The sequence below is a fragment of the Nipponia nippon genome, unplaced genomic scaffold (assembly GCF_047370975.1).
Source record: "Nipponia nippon isolate SJK-2023a ecotype South Korea unplaced genomic scaffold, ASM4737097v1 scaffold_1, whole genome shotgun sequence".
NCBI lineage: Eukaryota > Metazoa > Chordata > Aves > Pelecaniformes > Threskiornithidae > Nipponia > Nipponia nippon.
Window position 1 is genome coordinate 30,181,864 of NW_028262290.1, and position 26,468 is coordinate 30,208,331.

The 26,468-nt window shown below is 37.4% G+C and overlaps 1 protein-coding gene across 12 annotated transcripts in view; it reads right to left on the minus strand.

Moving 5' to 3' along the window:
* The window catches only part of RALYL (RALY RNA binding protein like), a 394,972-nt gene that overhangs the window by 75,232 nt on the left and 293,272 nt on the right, over positions 1 to 26,468 (minus strand). For all 12 annotated transcript variants that reach the window (XM_087750703.1, XM_087750726.1, XM_087750713.1 and 9 more), the window contains one exon: positions 2,765 to 2,840. In XM_087750703.1, the coding sequence (XP_087606829.1) occupies positions 2,765 to 2,840 (76 nt within the window). The remainder of the gene's footprint in view (positions 1 to 2,764; positions 2,841 to 26,468) is intronic.

Here is a 26,468-nt window from a genome sequence, read left to right on the forward strand (position 1 = left end):
AGCTAAGCAGCCACACAGTCACTATCTGTCCCCCCATTGGGATGAAGGAGAGAATAGGAAGAGCAAAAGTGAAAAACCCTCATGGGCTGAGATAAATGCAGTTTAGTAAGGGAAGGAAGGAGGGAAAAAAAAACAAGTGATGCAAAGGCAATTACTTTCCACCTCCCACAAGCAGCCCAGGCAGTCTCCAAGCAACAGCTATTTTGGAAGGGAAAAACTCCCCAGTTTTTATTTCTGAGCATGATGTTATATGATATAGAATATCCCTTTGGCCAGTTTGGGTCAGCTGTCTCAGCTGTATTGCCCACCCTCAGCCTATTCATTGGGAAAGCAGAATAGGAAAGAGAGAAAGCCTTGAGGCTGTGCAAACACTGTTCAGCAACAGCCAAAACATTGGTGTGTTTTAGTAACAAATCCAAAACACAGCACCATATGGGATCCTATGAAGAAAGTTAACTCCATCCCAGCCAGACCCAGTACAATGTTTTGAAACAAGTAAATGTTCTCAACATTGTCAAGAACTTTATAAACCATTGATCCGCTCACATATAGATATGCTAACAGATACTGAGATAATGAAAGTTCTCCATTACTATCAGATGAAGTCTTCTGTTGGTTGCTCAAAAAACTTCTCATAATTTTCTAGGGAAATAGTCTGTACTAGATCCATGAAAGGACACAATCTAATACCTTTTTTCTCTTTAAAGTTCCCTCAGAACTTTCCACAGGTCTCTCTCTTATCTCTGTCTTGTCTGTAGAACAAGTATTTATGAGAAATCATTCAGAAGGTCAGACATGGAGGTGCATATAAATGCCAGAAACCACAGAACATGTTCAAAGATCTTTTGAAGTACTAACACAGGGACACAGTAGACCATGGTTACCAGTAACACCTACAGAGTTTAACAACTTGCAGTTGACAGTAATAATAAAACAGGGGTTCTCTTCTCCAAAGATAATATTCCTATCACTTCAGCTAAGGGCAACTGTATGATAAAACTTCACATTACTATTATGCAGCACACAGGCTCAGATCTAAAATACTCCTGCCTGTCTCATTCTGAGATCCCACCCTTGAATTTCCATCTGAAGCTTTCAGGCCAGACCAGGCTTGAAAAAGTCCTGCTCAAGTGTCTTTGATTTCATCACTGAGCTGCTGTTCTCAGAGCCAGTCTATCTGCATTTCAGCCACAGTAGAAATCAGCCCTAAGTCCTTTCATGGATCTGGAGATGAGAAGTGAGGTTTATTGAGCAGAAATGCATGTGTGCATGTCTGTCTGTCAATCCCCTTAACAATCTGGAGTGCTTCACTAAACTTAATTGATTTTGAAAAAAAAGGTGAGGGTTTCTTCAGGTTTGTACAAGCTGTATGGAAAAAGGCATGGGGGAATAGGAGAAAGGCACTAGCAATGCCGTCCTGAACATCTGAGGAAGAAGTCCAGTCTTGTTAGAAGTTTTTTCCAACCCTTGACACAGAAATCAATGAGAAAGCAGTTCTGTTGCTCTGAAATTATTAGTTATTTCACTGAACCCTGCAAATAAAAGAGACACAAGAACAAGGCCATAGCCAAGCAACAAAACATAAGGTTCAAAAATTGGAATAGTACTCAATTTACAAAAAAGAACAAAAAAATTATAGATTGTAGTAGAAGTGGAGACATTAATAAATACTTCACAAATCACCATACCAGTCTTTTTGTCAGTAGGTTTAGTAAATGACAGATTTATAATTTTATTGTGTACTTCATTATGATTTTGTTAAACATCACACTTTTATATGGGCGTAAAGTCTGTTTCTCTTCTCCTGCACTTTCATTTTCACTTCAGAAAAAGAAAAAGGGAAGTGTGGAGGGAAAATTAAATTACTACTGCATAAACAAATAAATAAACATCTTTTTAATGCAACACATATTTAAGTTCAAACCTTGAATTCCACACTGAGCACGTGGGTAGGGTCTTACAGAAGCTAACGTTCACCAAGCACAACCCCAGTGTCTTTAGCATCCCTGGAACAAAACCTGTGCAAGGCGATGGCGTTCTGCTACTTCTTCTTAAAGGATGTCAAACATCTTTTCAAATAGCTTTTTAGTATAGCAAGACTCTATATGTAATACCTCTTACAGTTTAAAGCTACAGTTCTTTCCTTTGCATTGTTTTTGCATTGGCGAATAACATCCATGATGTGAATACTGACAAGGCAGAGACCAGCTTTTTGGCCTCAGTAAAACTCAGTATTTTCACTAAGAAATAAAATTCTGATCCGACTGATTTAGTTTTATCTATTCTTCTGAATGCCTGTATTATAATTTAAATTTCCTAAGTATTTTATTTTTTTACAGCAACAGAAACTCTGCTGTTTGTTTCCAACTAAAAGAGGGGCATTATGTGTGTATTGTGATCATTGCATTTGATTATCAGTCAGGAATTTTGTTTGCTGGACTTAATCCTAGTTGGCATAACTTGAGTTTTTAAGATATGCATCGTATGGACAGTCTTCATCTCCGGAAGTTAGAACATTTTGCTCTGGAGTGAGTCAACAGGCAGTGTCAGACACTACAATACTGGCTCTTTTACTCACAATCAAAACTTTTTGTTGTATAAAGGAGCTTGATTATATTTCATACAAATGTCAAAGAGTGAACGGAAAAAAATCCCTTTGTCTTGTTCATGGGCTACACAGTGACATTGGTAGATACTTTTCAGGTTGCCATAATTTTTCTAATAAAAATTGAACTTTAGTAAGTTAAGATGAAATCTCACTTACCTGTAAAGTGCTGAAAGTGGCCGCTTGTTCCCAGGTTTTGGTCTGTATGGTTTTGGTTCTCCTGCCATGTTGATATCTGAAAACAAACATTTTATATTAGTAAGCCAAATCCCTGGAAGTTAGAGTGAGTTTAGAAAGGCACCTTCAAGACACTGAAATTGAATAATAGACAGTGAAAATGGACAGCATACCTAAAACACGTATCTAGTTTTTACCACTTCTGAATTGATGCTATAAAACTTTCCTAAAAATTCTTACTGTAATGCATTAGGATTTAGGCAAAATGTCAGATATTGGTAACTGATATTTTTTAAACATATATGACTTTCCACTCAGGAAGCTGAAGCCAATAATGTATTTCTATTGTAGAAGGAGACTTGAATGGTAACTTAGATGTAGAGACAAACTATGATCATAAGTCAAATTCTGTTGTGGAGGGCTATAATGGTTCTGAAGAGTTCCCATTTAGGATCTAGAGAAGTGCACACTGAACTTTAACTGCCACTTCACTATCCACTCCAAAAGAGAGTTTTCAAAAGCAAATGAGAGTATCTATACCTCAAATACTTTTTTTTTTTTTTTTGATTCTGAGTATAAAACCACACTGGCTTTAAAAATTGTATGGAGAAAGAGAAAACCTGGGTTTGCACATACTTTATCTTAGGCAGGTACTTATAATTCTCAATAACACCAGAAACTTTGTACACACTTTTTAAAATTTAAAAATATGTGAAATTTATATAGACATTAGTCTTGCTGGTTCTCAAATTACTCTGTTCTTTTGAATCATACTCAAAGACATACCAGGAAATACATGTCCACCATTTTGATTGCTTGTAACAGTTACCCATGGAGAAAGAAGCACAGACCCTTCTGTAGAGAATATCTTGCTCGAGCCTAGGAAGCTGTCTATATAAACACAAACCTATATTAAGAAGCTCCCCCCCCCGACTGAATGTTGCAAAGTCGACATTACAACAAACCACACTGATAAAGTAAAACTTCTGATTAAGGAACAAATTTCCTGCAATCTAAGTGATGCTACAGCTAAATCTCTCCTCAGTTTCACTAATATACAAAAGAGTAACATTCAACAAAATCATCAAAGTTATTTCAGTGTAAATTTGCTGTGAAAGAACAATGTATCCCATTTACCGTGGAATCACCTGATGATCAAGACTTTCAAGGAAGCACATGTTCTTGGTAAGGTCTATGTTTAACCTTAAATTGAGTGTAGTGGACGGAAAAGAGAAGTAGAAAGCTGAGGTATAGAATGAGGAAACATCACTGCCCAGTGCAGTGATGCTAAAAGCCCAGACATTTTTATTTAGGCTATTCTTGACTTCAAAAGCTGCAGTAAAAGCCTGAGACTTACTGGCTGGATACTTTTATTTCACACAAAGTGGAAAAAATAATCCATCTGACTTTTTTTTACAATCAGAAACATTGAAAATGTGCATCCCTCCAATTTTTTGACAGAAAATATTTTTCCATTGGAAATTTCATAATTCAAACATTTAAAAAAAATTTAAACATATTTTCCATTTAATTTTAATATTTTGAGCTAAACCAACATTTATTTAAAATTAAAAAAGGTCCTGAAATGAAAAGTCTTTGTGCAGAACTATTTCATATAAAATACACTTTTTGGTAAAATTTTCTCCATATAAAGCATTTTGGAATTAAATCTGGTTGTAGTTCCTTTTGTAGGAGCTGTATTACTCTTAATTCATAATTTTCCATAAAATATTAAGTTTCTTGTTTTACTTATTTCTCTGAAGTTGGATTAATATTGGAGACAGTTTTCATACCTTCTTGAAATGCTTTCCTGCTTTTAATTTTAAGCAAGTGCTGTATTAAATATATATTCATCTTCCTCTTCCATGATTGTTAAAAATGCAGCTATGATTCCCTAATTTAAAGAAATATAAATTCTACTAATGTTGACCCAACAGAATAAACGTCAAGCATTTCTGAAAGCCACTGAGGAATTTTGATAGCTGTGCTGCATTTCCATTGGTTCCTGGAAATAACAGAATTGGAACAAAATTTTTATCCTGTGACCTTTATGATAATTAGACATTTCCACACTATTTTAATATGTCAGCTTTAAGGTCATTGACCATATTGACTTTCACCATCTCCTATTACAACTAGGTCAGATTTCAGGAAAAAAAAGTACAATTATAATCTGTTCTTGGGAAATACCTGAGGCTGTGTGATTCATCTTCACGTATTTTTCATGTCTCTGATCTGCTTCTCTTTCAGAGCTACAGCCCAGATCACTGTTCTTAGGCATATGAACATTAAAGGACTTTAAAGACTTTTTCACATCCTTCCAGAACAGGTCAGTACTATCTTGATGATTATTCTTGTAGACCTACATTTGCAGCTCTACAACACCCACTTTTAACAAAGACAAGTAGCGTAGAAGACTAAGGGCTGTTTGTTATGTGTTCCCTTTATTTTAATCAAATACTGCCAGAAAGGTAACACTGTAAGAAAACACAGCCGTAAAGCTGTTCAGAATCAGTTAAGAGTTCCTCGCACTTAAATAGCTCTCTAAATGTACTAGCAGAAAACAGTGAACTATGTTATACAGACAGTAATAGCCAGAATTTCTCTTTAACACAGGAAATAGTTCATAGAAAAGCTGTGCACAGGGGGCTTTTCTGTTAATATGAAAGTGATTGAATAGCACTGCAACTCCCTAAGCACCTTGTAGTAAGTTAAGAATGGATATAGGAAATGGTTTGAAAAGTTAGAACAGATTTTCACCCCATTATTTTTCAACACTATCTACTCCAACCTCAATTTTCTAACGAAGATTAGAAGTGAACTTGTCAACATTTCACAGGATAGATTATTTCTAGCCCAACTGGAAATCTTGTGAAATAACTTGTTCTCTTGCTTCATCCATCATTAGTTTCACAGCAGACATTTACATCTACTAGGTCATAAACTGTGTGTCAAATAAATTTGTTGGCTGCAGCACAGAGATTTACCTGCACTAATGATTCCACCCCAAGGAATGCAGAGAGATATCACTCCTTATTCTGTAAAATTAGCTACTGCACTTGTACCTGAGTATGAACCAGACAACTTGACAAAGGACACAGACATTCACATTGTTTCTATATGGGAATGGAGCAGCCCAGGGACTCTCACATTATTTTCTCTGATCATGTACTGCAAACGTTCAGTTAGACATCAACATTAAGATAAATTCAACATTGAAATTCAAAACATTAAGGAATCACTATGAATAGGAAAGTGACTGTGCAGACAACAGCACATTGTAATGCAGCAACCTGCTCTCTCTGTGCTTTCAGAATCAAACAAGATTACTTTCTTTATTAAAAGAAATGCATCTTTAGTTCTATCTATTCCTGTTAGCACAGCAGAGGTTAGTTAAGGTATGAGATCTAGATATTATTCAAGGTTGTGTGTCATCAGTAGAATATATCCAATTTCGAACATGGTATTTTTATTTCTAATTATACTGAAAAATGCATAGCAATTAATGAGAAAAAAAAAAGACTTAAAAAAAAAGAATACGCAAACCATTTAGGGAGAGCAGCAATTGTATTCAGTGGCTCCATAAATTTGTCTGAAAACGCAATTCAACACAGCATGATCTACCTTTCTCCTATCACAATTTCCTACTACTGCCTGCCTACCTCCTCTAAGCAGTATAGTAATGACGAAGGACACTCTGGTGCATGAACCTTCCATTTTTGGAGAGGCAGTACCAGCTAGTCTTGAGGCTTTGCTCATAGGTTCACTGCCAAAGCAATCTGAGAATCTGGTCCTGAAGACAACAGTTGCCTTTAAACAAGCTTTTTAAGTGTAAGCAATGATGCCTAGAGAGTATTCTTACCCTAGAAGTGTTTTAGTACTTCTCAGTATATCTGCTCTTCAGATTCTTTATAAAGTTTTACTGAAAAAAAAAACCAAACCAAACCCCAAACCAATCAACCATTTTGGCTCACAAAAACAAATGCCGTAAACTAGAAGCTTCAACAGGCACCAGCTCAACCCATGAAAACTGGGACTTCAAGGCTTTCTGCTGCAAATCCAGGACCTGTGTCTCAGGCTTCATCTATATTATAAAATTACACAGTGCCCTTCCCAGACACTAGTACTCAGTTGTCTCTTGTATTAAATTGTTAGAATGGGTCCTGGCTTGACTTTTAGCCCTAGTTAACTAGTATTCTCCCATGCAATTTCTAGCCATAGGTAGAGAATTGACATGAGCTAGGGACATTGTGAATTGGCATTTTAGTTGTGGCTACTCTGCTTTGCAGGGTAAGACCCAGTGGAAAGGAATGGTTCCAAGTACCTATAATTAAGTATTGCTGATGTGGCCTCTGAGTGTGGGCTCCATGTCAGAAAGACTGGGAACCCAGACCTGGAGCTAAGAAAACTCTAAGGGCCTTTGTGGCTCAACAGCTATTTTCCTAAGACATGTTTCCTCAGATGTTCTTCCACCCATTCTTGTGAATGGTTGCAGAAACTGAGACATACTTTGAAAAATCCCACAGCTGCTTGACTTAAAATTTTGGATGAAAAAGGGTGTCATTGTGTACTTCCAGACCAGCTGTGCTTTAGACTAACCTTTACTGGAAGAAATGGTAATTAAAATTAAAATACAGAGAAAGAATTCACACAATGAATGTACGATGTGTCAGTCCAGACAGAGATATGGATATAGAGAGATCAGGATGCATATTCTTCCTTTTCAGATGACCCAAAGTATATGGGACAGACTAGGAAGACCAAGAAGTAGATGCAATTTAGAGAAAGCCTCATGTGATTTATAGCGTAAGTGGACACCAGCAAATCTGAAGATAATCTATCTTTCTTTTATACTCTTCCATCTACCAGTCCCATAAATCTCCCTGCTGTGTACTAAAGGAATTTTAATGAAGCCATATGACATATTTTTTACATCATAGACTTCCTTTTTTCTTTATATGTTACATTAATTACATGTCAACTCCTCCCTTTTACCCGTCTCGAGCATTGAAATGTGAAAAAAGTGGAGAGGAAAGGACAGTTCTCAGTTCTGTTCAGTTCCATGCCCAAATTGCACAGCTGTAAAGAAGAAACTTCCCAGAAAATTGAACACAAACTCAAATTAACTTTCAAGGCTAGTAAAATATTAAATGAAGGTCTGGGTCACACATTTTCTTTTTCCATAATGGTATTAAAAATAATTTGCTTGTGGGGCTCTCAGCTGCATTTGGATTTTCTCTTAGCATTGAAGTAATTGGAAGCCTTTTTTTTTGTACAAAGATGACAGCTATTGTTAATGCTTCATACAGAAAGAGACGCTTGTTGAATAGTATATGAAATTGCTTTGTTCAGCCATCTCTTCGTTCATTAAATACTGCTAAAATGAAATGAGGCTATAGGATTATATAAGCTATCATTCTTAACACCATTCAGTAACAGAAGTGTGAGGCGTTGTCTTGCTGGAAAGTCTCTTTCTGGTCCCCAGGGAACTGGGTTGGTGTGAGGACAGGCGACAGCTAAAAGGGGAAATCCTGTCCTGTCTATACACCCATCACAAATCATTCCTTCAGGGTCCTGGAGACAGCGGTCTCTCCCTTAGCTGCTGACATGCTTCACAGCTGACATGGAGCATTGGCCTGCCTTGGTTTTTGTCTGCTTGCTGCCATCCCTACACCTCCCACCCCAAGTAACGGCACAGTCACCTGGCAGACCTTCCTGGCCCCTTTGGGTGTGCAACCAGAAGTGATCCATGGCCTGCCCATCCTGCCTGGGGAAGAGGAGAATGCCAATTTTGTGGCCTCTTGAAGACTGCCCGTGGATTCTGCTGAGATTGTAGAGGCTGTGGCTGAGACCTCCCAAACTGCTTCTCTCCTGGCACTTGAATCCCTGCAGATCACTCTGGGGGATGGCTGGAGTACGGGGCTGCAGGGGAAGGGACATCATGGAGAAAAGGACATGTCTTGTGAAGCCCTGTTGGTGGCAATCCTCCCCACTCCTCCCCCTCAGCAGCGGACTTGAGGGTTTTTCTACAGGAAAATCCACACTGCTGTCTTGCAGGTGCAAGAGACTCAGACTCAGCTACACGGGACCACGTGGCCACAACCACTTATGTGCAGACCAGCTGTAAGAGCTGCAGGAGTTTGGGTGTTAACTGTGGAAACCCCTAGCTCAGGTTATGCCATGGCAGCCATGAAGCTGGCTGTCATACCAGCACTTCACCCCACCAGAGCCAAACTATAGATGCAAGCAAGTGTAATCTTCCTCTAAGAAGATCCTTTTAATTTAGTCAAGTTTTCAACTGCTCTGCTACCCAGAGAACAGGATATCTACCTGACAAGTACTTTTTAACACATGGACCAGATAATTCTGCACATGCAGAAGATTAACATTGCCACGAGGATATAGGAAACCAATGGAAAAGTACATTAGGTACTTTCTGCTACCTTCAGGAAAAGAAGACAACTGTTTTAATGTAAGTTTAGCCAGCCCAAACCAAAAAAAGGTCAAGGAGCCGGGACTCTCATATGATCCCAGTCCCTGCTTGCACTGTGCCTTCTCATTGCTGCTATTAATGGGAAACAGAACTGGTCCTTGAGTTACAGCTTTTTTTCAGACAGTGAGGTGTGCAAGGAGCACTGTTCATTCTTTGCCTTCCCTTGATCACAATAAAGATGCTGTTTACAAAAAGAAAATACAGCACCTGTCTTCTTTCAGATCAAGCATAGTCATTACAGGGCAGCAGCCAACAAACTCTCTACTGCTTTTCTTTGGTAACAAAAGATAGTTATTACCATGAGACTCAGACAAAGCTTAATGTTGACTAGATGTCTGAGTTTCTCAGCATTGCAATTAGCCTCAAGCAGCAACATTAAACAGTGTATTGGGGATACAGTATGAAAGTCCCTCATCTACCTCTTTCAGATTTCAATATGATTTATTCTAGGGAACATGCCCTGAACCTCAGTAATTTTCAAATCTTCCTCAAAATACATTTTTTTTTCTCTCTTCTAATACTTGGATACTTTCTTTGCCCCACAGGCTTTTATCTAACTCTCCTACTAATGTTAGCTTCATGCTCCAAGCAATAGTTTTTCATGACAATTGAAATCTGTAGTGTACAAAAGAGTTCACTATCCCCATTGCCCCAACCCCTTTGTCTTTCTCACTATTCTTCCTGCAAATAGTCAGCTTTATTAATGCAAACACAAAGTATTTTTCCTAAAATAACAATCACAATAACAATATTTTGCCAAAAATTACCAACATTCTTTTATCTGCTTTTGTTAACCATATTTCGTGGACATTCCAACAAAATTTGCTTACATTTGAAGTGCTTGTCCTCATAATTTTGAAAAGTGAATGTTCCCAAGGCTTTCTGGGTGGCACAAGCAGAATGGCTTCCACAGAAATGCTTTCCAATGCACAGCTCATTCTGCACATCGCAACAGCCCTGGGATCTGTCCTGGTTCGGGCAGGAGGGCCCAGCAGCCCCAGGGCCACGGGGCAGAGGCAGCAGGAGACAATGGGGGCAGAGGATGTGGATGGGAACAATGTGGGGCAGAGGATGTGGATGGGCACCTTCAAGGTGCTGTTAGGTGGGAGGGCAAAGTGTGTTTCTCTGAAAGGCTGGCTACTGTACCTGCTTCTGCCCCTGGGGTTTGTTGGCATAACAGTCATTGCTGAGGTGTAGGTACATTTTTGATACCCTGAACTTTGCTGTCAAAACTTTCAAAGGTAGGTCTGACCTTGAGGGTATTCCCACAAGCTAGAGTCTTTCATCCTGGCTGACAATAGATCAGAGAGGAATCACGCTGTGGATTTCATACAGTCTTGAAAAATGCTGTCCACAGATCACAGGAGTCTGGTGGGGGAGACAGGAATGGACCTCTGCAGCCCCAAATGCACTTCCACCACTTTCCACTACTATTCCTCTCTAAAACATGCCTGTTTTTATCCTCATTCTTTGCCCGAAACCCTTCCTCTCTTCTTCACTGTTCTTCTCTTTGCAGTGATCTAAGCTTTCATCTTGGCCCTACCCCACTTTGAAAAGTTCCCTGCCCCAAACAACTATTGTCAATTACTTCCAGATGTTCAATTTTATTTTCTATATACCCTCTTTCTGCACATGATTTTCATGTTCCAGATTTATCTTCTTTAGGGGATATATAGAGGATGTTCTTTTCAAGCTCCAAATACAATTTGGAATTGCATAGCACAAGTTTTATAGCATTTTCCTTGAGATACAGTAATTTTTTCAGTACCAACTTTATGAAAATTTCTGTCCCAAATTATAGACTTACAGAATCATAGAATGGTTAGGGTTGGAAGGGACCTTTAAACATCATGTAGTCCAACCCCCCCTGCCAATGGGCAGGAACATCTTTCACTAGATTGGGTTGCTCAAAGTCCTGTCCAACCTGACTGTGAACACTTCCAATGATGGGACATCCATGACTTCTCTGGGCAATCTGGTCCAGTGTCTCACCATCCTCATTGTAAAAAAATTTTTACTTATATCCAATATATCACATATCAGGGTTCTGAAAAGTTTTGCCTTTGTAACACAACTGTTATAAAACATATGATGGACAGCCACAGAATTAGCTCATATGTTTTCATGTAAAAACTTTAAATATTCCCTTAACACTATCACAGTTTTAGTATTATAAAATAATATAGCAGTAATATAAAGGAAAATTCCCTGTGATACTCACTAACCTAAAGTCTACCATTTTTATTAACAGGTCAGGGTTGGGTTGAATAAAATGACAGCGGAAGTGGAGATAATGCCACTGAAATTTGGCACATGGGAGGAAACATTATTGCGGAGGTGATTTACAAGCAAACGGTAAGTCAAATCCAATATTTCTGTATTAGCAACGCTTAGGTTCTATCCATGTACTGACTCTCTTTCATTGCCAATCCATGAAGTTCCCCAGTGGATTCAATTTGACAACCAAACTACAACAGCATAGAAGCCTATTGCAAAAGCAGGACATAATAATTGGAAATACTGACGAGCTTCAAAATGAACGATATGCAGTGCTGTTTTATTCCGGTCTCTTTGGCATTTATGCAAGGAAAATATAAAAATAGTTGATAGGAATAGAGAAAATGCGATATCTTGTCAGACTGATGGTTCATATACTGTAGTTTTCTGCCTCCAGCTGCCCCAGGTGCTTTCGAAGGAGACGCAAGAACCTCAAACTAGTTAGAAACAAGATTATTTTCCCTCCAGTCTCTTATCATCTCAGCATGATTCTCCTCCTAAAATGCTAAGTAGTTTAGGATTACTTTAAGTCCTAAAGCATGATGTTTTATCTTTCCTCCTATATTGATTTTGTTAGTACCTAACTGGTACTAACTGGAACTGGAAATAACTATAACTTCAAATAGCCTTGCTAACTACATAAATGTCCAATTACTCTGTTATTCTTACTAATATAGAATCATTAAAGTTGGAAAAGACCCTTAAGATCATCAAGTCCAACCGTTAACCTAGCACTGCCAAGTCCACCACTAAACCATGTGCTCGAGCATCAAGTCTACCCTTCTTTTAAATACCTCCAGGGATGGAGACTCAACCACTTCCCTGGGCAGCCTGTTCCAATGCCTGACTACCTTTTCGGTGAAGAAGTTTTTTCTAATATCCAACCTAAACTTCCCCTGATGCAGCTTGAGGCCATTTCCTCTTGTCCTATCGCTTGTTACTAGGGAGAAGAGACCGACTCCCACCTCACTGCAACCTCCTTTCAGGTAGTTGTAGAGAGCAATAAGGTGTTCCCTCAGCCTCCTCGTCTCCAGACTAAACAACCCCAGCTCCCTCAGCCACTCCCTGTAAGACTTGTTCTCTAGACCCAATATATCATATTGGTGTATTTTTTTAACAAAAACATGTGTTTCTCAACAAGAAGTGAGCTCTGGTTTGGCCTTATAATCCCCCCACCCTTCATCCCCTCAAACCCTTTTTCAACCACTATTCATTTTACCCATCAGTATTAACTAAAATCATAGAAGTCATGTCAGAAACCCTTTCTCTAAACATAAAACATCATCGTTCTCTCCGCAATTTATTGGACTTCTGCTGTTTACTTCTGTAGATTTACATTTGGTCTTGCATGCAGGTATACTTTATATACTGCTTCAGAGGTTCTCTCACAAGTGGTTTATGGTGTACTAAATATTATTAATGACATTAACTTGCATATATCATGAATCAATAACAGGAAACATTGTAAAAGGTTACTAAAAATCATATTACGAAATAAAGTAATTATTCTGACACTCATTAAATTGAGTCTGAATATCAAAAGTACTACCAAAAAGACCATATGACATATTCCAATTTAATTTAAAAAAGTAAAAGTATAAATTACCATGCATATTAATACACAGTGCTAGTGAAGCTTTCAAATTGGTCATTCACCACCCTCTTACATTAACCGGATCCACATTCTTCTATGCTTCCCAGTAACGTTTTCTGTATACATTATCTTTGCCATACAAACAATAGATCTCTAGTACCCACAAAGAAAATATGCCATTTTGGCTCAGAGACCATAGGAAACAAGAACTCCTCCGCTCTGAGTTAATTCTTTTCCCTAGAAATCTGTGGGACCATGAGATTTCCAACTGATTTCTTCAGAATGTGATTATTTTGAGCAAACCACGCAAAAACACACAGCACAAATGTTTGTAAAAAGGCTTCAGAAACTAATCTCTACTGCGGTTGGCATAAGAAATATATAGAGTTAGACAAGACAACAAACACCCATTGGACATTCTATTCTTCTAAGGCTTTTCAGGCTTATATCAGATTCCTGTAAGGAGTCCAAAATCCTTGTTTTTCTGTCGAGTCTCATTGGAAGCCATAGTGTTTCTTCCACAACTTGGTCATGAAGTTAAAACAGATACATCCTCAACCCCACACCCCCAAGACTAAAATTTTCACCCAGGTGGCTAACCCCTACCCAAGGTTCCTGCATTTTTCTCTTCCCTCATATATTTGTACATATATGCTTGTGTTTGAAAATATTCACAATACAAGCATGTATATTCAACTGGAACAATTTCTGTCAAATTTTACAATTCATCTTTATCACACAGTTTCTGAAAATAGAAGGTTGCAAAGGAACACTGAGGAATATTGAATTTCTGAATCTAGAATTAAATTATTGCTGTTGAAGTGCTGGAGTCAATTGCTTTAATATAGTAAACAAAACATTCCTTAGTCCCAGGAATGTCATATCTGAAATTGTTATCTATCATTATTGTTAAGGGAAGACTGGTGTCATAGATCTATCTTAAACCTCAGTACCTGCAGCTTTTAGAGCTGTTAGATTCTTTCTTTGTTTTTCTGTTTTCTGTTTTCTTTTTTCTTTTTTTGGCCTTTTTTTTTTTGCCCTTTTTTTTTTTTTCTTCTTCCCAGTGCAATGAGAAATTCCAGTGTCTGATCAAATGAAAGAGCTCTCTAAGCTCACCTGGAAACATTAATCTTCTGGACATACTGCATAAACCACTAATCTCATGCCTGTCACTTAAAATGAGGAAGGGAGTACAAGGAAAGATGCAGGCAGATTTTTTAAAGCCTTATTATTTTAATTCGTTTTAAGTCTGAATGAAGATCCCTAAATCTTGCATTGCAACAAACAAAAATGGCCAGAGAAAAACACTGGGCTGAATGATCCCTCTGAATAAAAATGAATGTGATTCAACACAACATTGCTTCAGCACATTGTCTGCTAATCTTTTGATTCCTAATATTCAGCTCCTTATCAGACAATGCTGTTAACATCATGACAAATTTTTTGTTTGAAAGCAGAGCCAGAGATACAGCTAAACCCTAAAAATATTTAAGTTGGCCTGATATATATTGACCCAACAGTCTACAGCTAGCTGTACATACCTTCACTCTGCTGTAACCTCAACCTTACAATCCTTTCCCATAATGCCTGATACTACTTATCAATCTTATAAGCAATTATAATTCCATACTTAAAAATACTTGTACCTATTTTCCAAGAAATTAGGCCAGAATGGAAAAGCAGTGCTCATGTAAGAAAGGAGACAACTTTGAATGAGAGTCTCAAAAGCTCTCAGTGTTAGTGTAACCTTCCATTTAAGTCTGTGGTAAAATCAGATTTAGGTCAGTGTTTTTACTTTTCACTCTTCAATCATACATTGTATAATAATCAGAAGACTTGTCTTTTTCTTTTTTTTTTTTTTTTTAACTTACTGAGGTGGAATCTAGTAAACTCCAACAAGAAAGAAGAACATTGTGGCCTGTTACATTTACGTCTTGATCATTCACGTGGTCACTGTCAATCTGAGTTGCTTTATTTTAGGGAAAACGAAAAAGTACATCCAGCAACAAAGCCTCCCAGGGATTCAGGATGTCACGGCCTGTAGTGGAGGTGTTCCAAAAGTGACCGTGGGAAATTCCAGCTGATTGTGTGATGTTTTCAGCTGCATTTATGGAAAAAGTGTTATACAGAGAATGGCTTTGTGCTTGAGCACATGGTATTGCATTATCTGTATTGTCCAGTCAATGTGCTGCATGCAGGACTGCATTGCTGTCTTAGCAGCAGCTACCCCCCATTCCCAGCTCATTTTCCTTTTATACAGTGATCCACACAGAAATGAAAATAACATTGGGAAACAATAAACTGTAGTAAATGCTTTCATTACATGACTTTATGCCAGTCACTAGGATACTGAGTCACCACCAAAATGGCTCCAGGATTAATAATGACAATTAACTCTTTTTGTGTGCATATTGTGTTCTTTATTTTGGTGTTATCCCCCAGAAGCCTTTTTTTCACACTTTAAAGAATTCTAAAGGCTGAGATTAATAGAAAAAGTCATGAACCAAAACATGGAAATGCTTCTCAGCTTCAGCTCGTATAAGTGGATGCCAGCCAAGATCAATCATCAGTTACCCGCTAGAAATCCAGTGCTCACTTCAAGATATTCCCAAGTTCTCATGTGGGAGGGATGCATCACTGTTTGGAGTGGATTCATGTTTTCTTTCAGCACAGTTATTCATTTAGGTTTGTCTGGAAATAGAGGCTGTTCTAACTGTTGTTCTGTTTGCACCAAGTAACCCAGAAAGGTCCATCTTTGTTTTACTTATATTCAAATAATTTAATATTTGACACCTCTCCTAAATTAAAAGAGTGCTCAAACCTACTGCACTTATGAGATCACAGCTCCCCAAATCCTACTCAGACATTGAAAGCCTATAAATCCCTCTCTCCAAGATGTGCAAAATAAACATGCCCATAAGTTATTATGTAGAATAATTAATGTATGGCTGTACTCTCTAAATTAAAAATTGTGTGTTTTGTTTCTCTGATATGTGTTGCAGTTTTGGTAAGGTGGGTAATACAGTTGAGTATGAAGGACTATCCCCAAAGGAAAACAAAATCCACTTGCGGATAACAGTGGCTCAGTTTTCGGTTCAACAGGTTCTTCAGGATACGCTACCTCTGGTGACACACGCTGACAAGGAAGGTCATGATGGATGATGCACAGAACATTTTTTTCTGCTAGGATGCTAGCCAAAACTGAAATGGTACTGCTGCCATGGCAGAACAACAAGCGAGGGCAGGCACAGTAGGGATTAGTACTGTCATTGACATACATAGACTTCAGCTGTCAGAGAGGGAGGGATAGAGCCTGTTGTATAGTAGACAGGGAACAGGAGGGCAAGTGAATTAAGACCAGCCCATTAAGAACATAAATACTCCACTCAGGTCTCATAATGTTCATAAACAGGGTACATCCTGCTTTAGTTCTGCCTTTCTCCGCAGCTCTGATTGCTTCACAGGCAGCTCACATATGAGTCTGTGGGTTGCCTGTGAAAAATTTTCTGGCATGTGTGACAGCATATTACAGCAGTGCAGATGAAGAAATTATCTAGCATGGCACAGACATCCCCTAGGACTCTAAGGATGAAACTGAGGTCTTGATTTTCACAGAGGAGCATGATGAAGTTTTATAGTGCATGCATGTAATCTTGCATTTGCAAATATCTGAATGCATTTTTCATGCATTATCAAGAGAGCTAACTGTTGGAGCATTTGCATATGAAAAGCCTCCCCCATACACAGATTGCCAGGTTCCAAGTTTTTCTAATCTAGGAAAGGTTCTAGCTATCACATCTTTAGCTGAATTCAATTTTATTTAATTCTTTTTAAATTGAGATAAAAAGTAAAAAAAGCAATCAGCGTATAAAAGCCATAAAGCACTGGAAAAGCTACCATGTTAGAGATGTAAATATACTTAATGTACCAATATATCATAAATATTAACATTTTAAATTTTAAATCTGTATTTAGCAAAATTTTGCTTTTCTAGAGAATGCAGTATCTGCAGAATAGTATGGGAGCTTTCACTATTGTTTGCTTTCACTGATTCTACTAAAAGTTAAGTATGAACATCTATTCTGATAGAGGATGATATTGGGAGAGAAGTGAATCACAGGTCTTTTGCTCATATAATCACTTCTATAGTTCAGTCACTGGCATCCCAGCAATGAAAAGAATATATCCAAAGGTCAAATACAAATTACATTTATGTGTCCCAGAAAATACACCTTGGCACAAATTTTTAAAGTTTATTCTGTTACATACACAGTGTTGTTTTTTTTTTATAAAATAATAAAACATTTTATTTTACTGTTTACTAGGTATATTTATGTTTACTTACTTAATAAATTATTTCAATGGCTACTATTTTATCCAGCAATAGAAACCATACAAGAAACTTGCAGCATTAAATCCTTGTGAACAGAAGTAGGAAGATAAAGATCCACACTTCTGTCAAACAGGCAATGGGGAAGACAGCATAGCCAAAAGACTGCATTTTGGAAAGAATTCTTTCAGTCATTAATCTAAGTATCAATTTATGTGCCAGTATTAAAAAACAAACAAACAACAAAAAAAAACAGAACCATAGAACCAGCTGTATTTTGAGAACTCAGCTTTTATTTACTTTCAAAATTCAGCTGTTTCTCCCTTTCTTTCACTTACACACATACCTGCAAAAGTCAACACCCTTTATTTCCTTTTTTATTCCCAAGAACAGGACTTGTTGTATGCCAATCACTTCTGAAAAATCAGTCTTTTCTCTTAGTGAGCTATGTAAAAGCTGAGCTTTCTTACAGGCAATCCATATTGTGAAGACTGAACACATTTGACATGCTGCCCTGGAAATAGTTGTATCTGAAACTGTCATAAGCAAGGTTGTATTGGGCCACAAGCTTTCATATTTATTGTGCCACTTTGAAATACATGATGCCTCCTTGGTATGCACGGGACTCCACCTTTCACGCCCCCCCCACATTTTGACATGCAAACACTTGAGCCACATGGACCTTTGACCATCCAGGAGCCGCAACCCGTCCCCCTGGGCTCACACACACTGCTAGGGTGTCCGCTGGGTCCATGCGTATCATGCCGTGTCACAGCAGGGTATAACGCACTGAGGAAATGTTGGTGTGTTCACAAAACCAGGAACATTTCATACAGGTTTCTCCAATGCTAATTGAAATATTGACTTATTGATGTCGTCACTGCATGACATGGTTCAGTAGTAAACCCAGTATTTTTCTTACAGATCAACAACTGCAGCAGCTTCTTTTTACTGAAATGACCTTACCTGAGTTACAATCCAAAAGTGGTAAGCTATTTTAAATTATAGCATCAAAATTTTCTCTCTACAACAAGGCTGTAACTTTGTCAAAACTAAAAATACTTTTGGCAGTGTCACAGTTTCTATTTGCCCCATCAACTTCACCTACTGAGCAACCAAAAACTAAGAACTATAATTTAATTTGTTAAGCATGCACATCTCTAAACTAGTTACTCCAAAAGACAAATTGTCAAGCCATTAAAAAACAATAAGAAATAAACACCATTTTGTCTTTTCCTTCACTCTCTCCTTTGTGGCGCCATATGAAATTGGAAAAATAATTGGCAAAATTTGAATATTGCAAATAAAATTGATTACTGTGCCCATCACTACATGATAGCACAGATACAGTCAACATAATTTTGTGAGAAATTCAAGGTGGCTTTTGTCCCTGGGGTGCATCTGCAGTGAGCCTGTGCTACCATGCGGGAGCTGAATAATCCAAACCCTGGGTAGGGAAGAAAGACGACTAGCCAGCAGTGCTGTCTTAGCTTAACTTTATGTCCACACCGGGAGTGAGAAGAGCATCTGTGGAGCTGCTCCTGCTGTCCATTTCTGAACATCATGGCACTTCAGTTCTCTGGGATATATGAAATGTGTCATATGGCTTTATTCCTACAACCACGTTCGAGCATTTGACTGTATTAATGTATTTTGTGCTTTTGGATTTAGGTTCTCCCACAGCAAGGGAGACGGAGCCAGAAACCAGATTTTCTTTCTTTCAGCTCTAACTCCACTGAGAGAAAATGGATTATTGCTGCTACTTGAATTCTTTTTGGATTATGATTGAACTGAGAATAGCTTTCAGAAAAAAAGTCAAATCTGTAAACACTTTGGAAAGAAAATGGCAATTGTGATTAGGAGTTTAATGATTTATAATGAGGAGTCTATCTTTTTACACATTTTCTTTAAATTTCTCATGTACATATAATTTCTTGAAACAGCATTTTGTGCTTTCTGTCATTTTAACTAGAACCCAAAGGAAGAGTTTGTTATCTTCCTTCTGGGAAGGTACTGAAGAAAAGCTCACTGCAGTTAAATGCAGGTCTTTATTTGGATATCAGGACTCTTAACATATGACATATATGAGTCTACCTGCCATTTTGAAAAAAAAATTAGAAACAAGATAATAAACAGAAGGCCTTGTGAACATGAGATTAAAAAGGAAAAGTAGGGAACTGCTGGCTTACTCTTTCCCTTCTAATCATGGGCAGCCTGTTGCTGACAGTAATTATTTTCCTCATCTTAACACCACTGGTCTCTAAATTCTGTCCTGAACATACTTTTACTTTATCTGTAGCCTTAGATAATAATTGTTAGCATGGTGACCAAAGGAAAGGACAGAGTCTTCCCAAATGGCACACTGAAAGTAACAGAAATCCCAAATTATAGGTGGGCATTTGAAGAATTACAGATATTAATACTGTAAAAGCTGAAGGGAGAATCTATTTGGCATAGGAAGTGGGGGCAGTGGAGCATGTTGTTTAGTTCTACTAGAAACAGAATTAGTTCAAAAGAAGAGAACTGGTTCTTCATTTACTCCTAATATCTAAAATGCTTGTACCTGTGAAATAGAAGTTTAGCTAAGAGCGTTTTGCTGTTGCTTGGTTTTATCAAGTTTAGGCATTTATTCTTGTGTTAATACTTCTGCTTAAAGAAACGGTAATCAGCTAAAGGATGACTGTGTGTAATGTTGTAAAACTGACATAGAATTAAGAATATTGTTACTTTAACTACCAAGAAATAGGAAAAAAACCCACCATATTAGTAACAAGATCTAAAAGCTGTAATGATGGTGGGAAGAGACAGAGGCAGTCAAGAAACAGAGGCAGTTCAAGTGCAAACTAATCCACTCTACTGTATGCACAAGGGAATAAATATGACAAAAATTGTCCTATAAACTTTGCTGAAAAGTCCACATTTAGCTAGTCTTACATGATCTAAAATATCATCCTTCATGAACATAAAAATGGCCTTTGTGTGCTTTGCATATCTGTGGTTTTATCAAACACTTCAATAAACCAATTTGTGAGTACTATGCTAAATCACAAAGTAAGAATAATTATACCTATACACTACAATGATTACCTCCTTCTACCATCTCAGCAGTGGAAGAAAGTGGTGTATCAGGAAGAAAGGAAAATACAATGAGATATCATATATGCTCTAGAAACTCCATAACAGCAAACAGGAAGGAGCAGTAAACAATCACAGAGGATGAGAAATACCACAAAAACAAAGAAAGGAATAATATATAAATATTTTTATTATTGAGCTATATCCAACTGTGTAAGTATATGAGCTATAAATAACCAACACAACCTCATGCTGTGATAAACTGCCATTTCCTGCCAACCCCCTACAAAAAATCCTCAACAACATAGATACGAAAAACCATGTTTTAATTTGTCAACAAGTGTGGATTTTGCAGCTCTGAGCTTAGTAATCAGTACTACAATGTACTTGACCAGTGTCACTTTTTTCTAAATGTCACCTTTTCACACTTTGACACTGCACCCAGTCCTGTCAGTCCCCCTTACATCACATTCAGGCTGAGCTCTGGGCATATTCCTCCTGACTGCATGGATGCCCCTTGTGCTATGACTTAGCACATTTACTAGCTGATCTCCTTTTAGTACCCTGCAAGATAAAGCCACTGACATGCAAAAATCAAGCATGACTTACGTTCTCATAAGAGAAATGTCACAGATTATATATTGCCCTGTAATTTTCTGACAGTAAATGAATAATTACTTACTGTAATCTTGAACATGTTACCACTGAAGATACTAGGATTTCAAAATAGTTGCATAAACACATCCAATAATTGCATATTTTACTTTGTACATAATAATTATAACATTTAAATTGTTATCTGGACCTTGTTTTTGTTTTGTTTTGTTTTGTTTTTTTCCAATTCTGCTTGAAAAATTTTTACATGTTAATTAATTTTCTGATGTTTAGTACCTACCTTTGTGCATATTTCACTAGCTATGAATGTAGCAGATTTATATCCATCTCTGATTCCTATTCAATATAAAGAAAAATAAAGCTAAGATGATGTAGAAAAATCACGTCTCTTGTCTCTCTAAAAATAGATTCATCAGGGTGAACACTTACCTTCATCTATCACCTATATGGCCACCAGCAAAGTATGTAAATTTGGAATATGTAAGTGCTCTGACTATTTTTGCGGGAAATAATCATTTCAAAAAGATTTAAGATACAGGTAAGATCACAGAACCTAAAATAGGAGGTTTTGAGAAGGAAACAAGGGAAGGCCTGAGCTAATCTGTCTTCATGGGGATATTTAATGAAAGAGAGGACAACTGATCTACAGAGGACAGGAATACCCGGATACCCTTGATGTGCTTTAGATCATCTGTAACATGGTTGTAATATTGATACAACCTTGACTAAGAGGATGATAATTCTTTTGCCTGTTTACCATATAAAGTGATGCTGAGCGAGAAGCAAACTGGAAAGAGAAAAATGAAACAAGAAAGAGGGCATAGCATGTGGAAACTCATAGACTGTGGCCTGAGAAACCTCCTGTAAAAGAGAGAAAGAGGATGTGATCCTGCTTGGTAAAGGGATTATTTACTTTTTTCCAAAAAATGCAAATGTGATCAACTGATCTTAGCAATAACAATTTAAGAATAGGTGTCTTATTTATATAATTTTTTTAATCTTAACCTGTTTTTTAATCTCTTCATCCCTGAATTCCTGCCCATAGCTATGGAATTAGGCAATTTTGTGTGTATTGCTAGAAACCATAACCCTCAAGAAAGGAGCCAACAGACTCGGACTGTCAAGATTGTCCATATAAAAGGCTTTGACTAGTGAGTTCTCTTCTGTAATATTTGTTTGCATATTCAAGTTCTCCCCATTAACAGCAACAATTAATGGCAGAGTATAAATATAAAGTTTAAAGGATCCAAACTGTCATTTATTCCTATAACTTTAAAACACAAAATGGTTAAGTATTCAGGTTAATCTAAAACTAGCTATAGTGATGGCAGAAGTTGTAATGTAGGCAGAACCCAGCCTTTTAGCCATTGTATTACAGAAAGCTCTTGCTGTTGCTGCTACTAATTGAGTTGCTTTAGTTTACAAAAGGCAAACATTGAAAGAAATTTGTTATGGATAATATAAGCTTGCTATGCTTACATATTAAAAATATACAGCGTTTTCAAAACCCGTGAGTCACTTAGAGTATTACTGCTCCAATACCTTTCTTCAGTACTGCCAGTTGCAAAGAACATCATAAAAGCAAATATCTGCAATTTTTTTCTTGAACTTGTTCTAATACAATTTTAAAACAAGAAAAAAAAATTAAAGTAGTAGTAAGAATTCATCATAGTTGCAAAATCGTGATTCTGACAAAAAACTGAAACCAATCAACTGTATGAAGTGTTGTCTGGGAGAAATTTGAAACCATGTGAAAATGTTCTATTGATAGATTCTGCCCTCAGGAAAACTCGATTTTGTAAAGTCACTGTAAATGAAGAGGATGGCAAACAATTTGCAGTATACCAGCAATCTACCCTTCTATTGCAAATAACCTGAAGAAAACCACATCACAGTTAATTTCTTAGTCAAAACCAGTTATATCTAATTTCAAATTTCTATCGTAGTAATTAATTAAAAATGTTGCACTTTTATCTCTCAACACAAGTTGCTATGCTAAACGAGATATCTGCCTCCCTATCACAGAAATAACAATTGTATGGTACAGACAGGAAAAAGCTTTTGCATAGTTTGACTCCCATGCTGGTGTCAAATTGTATGACTAATGTAATGGCTGTGTTATTTCTAAGCAATTTGGATCTCTGCTGGTAGGATTAAGCAAGCCAGAAGGAGCTTCTGAGACATTCAACACAACATTGGCTAAAGGCAGAGCTCAGGGGAAAAGGAGAGATGTGATCTGTGGGATACAGGGAAGCCGCTGTCGACTTCCACCCGTGAACTGAGAACACCACTTTCCCCTCTCCCACTTGAGTTATGAAATGATGCATAGGTCTGCTTTCTCATCCTTCTTCTTCCTCTTCCACATCTCTAATACTTCCTCATAGTGCAATGAGGTTCTCAAAGGAGGAATCAAATGGTCTTCCAAACCCAAGGACAGATGCATAGCAAATTCCTTGCCTCTGCTGCTACACCATCCCTGATTAAATTCATAGCTAAGCCAGAGCACCCACCTGTAAACACTGGTGAAGTGTGTTTACACTTTACTCCTGAAATGGAGACTCCTTTACCCCAAACGGACTCCCCATGGAAACTGTCAGCATGCCCCAGAAAAACTTCTGTCCTCAGAACTTCACTGGAACTCCAGAGAGGGGGAATATTTGTTCAGAAAGAGCATCTGAGTGTATCCGCTTGGAGATCTGATAGAGGGTTTTGTCTCCTGCACAGGGTGTGTTTATCATAGGTGGCTATGTTCAAACGGGAAAAATTGCATTACCCTGGAAGCACATGGCCCATGATAAACACCTTGTATGAGGATTCTGGTGATAAATACTGTCAGCACATATCTGCTACAAAGGGGATATCTTCTTAAGCCCCAGCTAGCAATCAGCTTAGTTCTGGTACAGAGGGATTAATATATTCACAGGATTTTGTACCAGCCAGTAAAACTAGAAATGGCACAAACTGGATAACAAATCAGCCACAAAACATGGATATATATATATCTATATATAACTTCATTCATTTAAAGATGCATACAATAAAAAGAACATTTCTGATTTTTTGTATTAACATAAGCATGTGTTTTGCTTTTAAAAAAAGTCTACAATTTCATTTCTCAAAATCCATACAAATTTTTGGAAGTATGTAACCAAATTTTTTAGTAATCCACAGTGGTTATAGTCAAACTTCATCAGCATCTAACCTCTGAGGTGTCAGTTTGTTGAACAGCCTAGTTTGGTGCTAACCAATTTAGCATTAAGCACTGTATATACAGATTTCAAGGTACATCCCCAATAAGCTGCACCAATTTCATACTTAACAATTTTAAAAGATTAAGAACATTACCTATGACCATTTTTACAAGGAGACAAGGATTAAGCTGTTTTATGTGGGTTGTTTATCATCCAGATTAGCCTTTTGCTTCTTTGGCTAATGCTGACGGGTTTAGCACGCGAGCTTTGGTGACACTCATGAACTTCACCAGGGCCTGACAGTTTTAAAATCAGTCAGAGACTTGTGTTCCTAAATCCAGGGGACTCACAGTTATATTTCAATGAGAAACTTAATAGCAACACTTATCAGGATCATGGTAAACACCAAAATTACATGTCTTAAAGGAGTTTAAAATTTTTGAAGAAACATATTTCTTCTGTGCATGAGCAGAAGTAATATCTGGCAAAGGCCACATACATTCAGTTGTGATTAAAACATGCATCAAGCTAACTACTCTTTCACACAGGCACATCCCAAGTTTATCAATGTCCTTGTTTAATACTCTTTACTTTCCTGACTAGACTGATTCAACGATCAAAATAATTAACCAGCTTTGTGGCAAATCAAATTTATACAGCTGTGGAAATGAAACAGGAGTGAACTGCATGTACTCTTGGCTGGTCTTTTGTCATGGAACTGCAGTCTCATTTTTCATTTAAGGACCTTGCTAGTAGTTATACATCACAAGATAGGGCTGTGCTTTTTGTGTCAAAGAAGAAAATAATGCTTGCTATGTACCACACCTGAACAATATCGGTGCACTGATAATGAAAGAAAGATGCCAGAAGGAGTAACTCACGTGTGTTGGTGAAATTAGGGAGCGTTAATTAGACACACACTATTTAAGACTATGTAGCAGCCTAACATGCCATAAAATTAAGGGCATGATAAATAGCAGCTTGATTGCACATCAGGAAAAAACTGATGAAGTTATCCTCCATAATTAATGAATCCTTTCAGAGTACAACTTTCTTAGGCCTGAATTACTGAAGTAGCTTTGAAATCGTTCCACTGGGGAAAGTAATTAAAATTGATGAAAGACATATAGGTGATATAGCTATCTTTAGTATTTCTGGGTTCATTGCAACCTGCTGAATTTCCAGCTGTTTGAGCTATACTTCAAATAGAGAATCCCTGGTTCTTGTAGGTAGAGCTGTGAGCTGAAGAGGAACATAGCAGAAGCAATGTAGATTCATAATCTTTCATTAAGTCAGCTTGTGCTGTTCCAATTTTGTGAACTTTTTTTGCTATGTAAAGAGAAAAAAAAAGAGGACACTGTGCTGATTACCCCCAAATCCTCTCAGTGAGGATACTGATATAGCTGCAAGTGTTTTTTCCTTCCAAGGAAAAAAACAGGGGTGCTGTTTCCTTTTCCAAGACTGGATTCAACTTTGTTTTTACGGAGTCAAGAGGGGAACTGTTACTTCTCCAAAATGCAAGTTTCTGGCCAAAATAGCATAATGCTTTCAGTACAGAATGGAACTGAGCTCCATTTCCTCTCTTCTCCACCATTTCCTCTTTTTCCCTACACCTGACTTACTTATTGTAAGACACATAAAAAGAAATGCAAATTAATGCATAAAAGATCAAACAACATTTAATTATACAGAATAGTTTTGAAGAAATAAGTTACAAATAGTTGCTTTGTTAAAGTAGTATAAATAGAAACAGATTGTTACTAAGAGAGTAAAATAAAAGCACGTTTGAGGTACATGCCCTATATCTTACTGGAGTTATAGAAAAGTTGTGAATGATGCAATTCAAAAGGAGGGATTTGAGATGAGGCTTGCTCTGGTTCTGAGGCTGATCTTTAATCAGCTTGTTTTACCATTACCTTTGCTCATTAAGAGTTTAGATTCAAGCCCAGAGATCACAGCCTTCGACAATATTCTATTTATATAGCCTACAACTGTGAGCCTCTCTATAGAACATTTCAATGAGCTTTATTATTATTACTGGTGTTATTTTTAGTGAGTTAGTAAGGACAGCACAAGAATTTCTCTAATTTCTAGAACTTTCATTCATCATT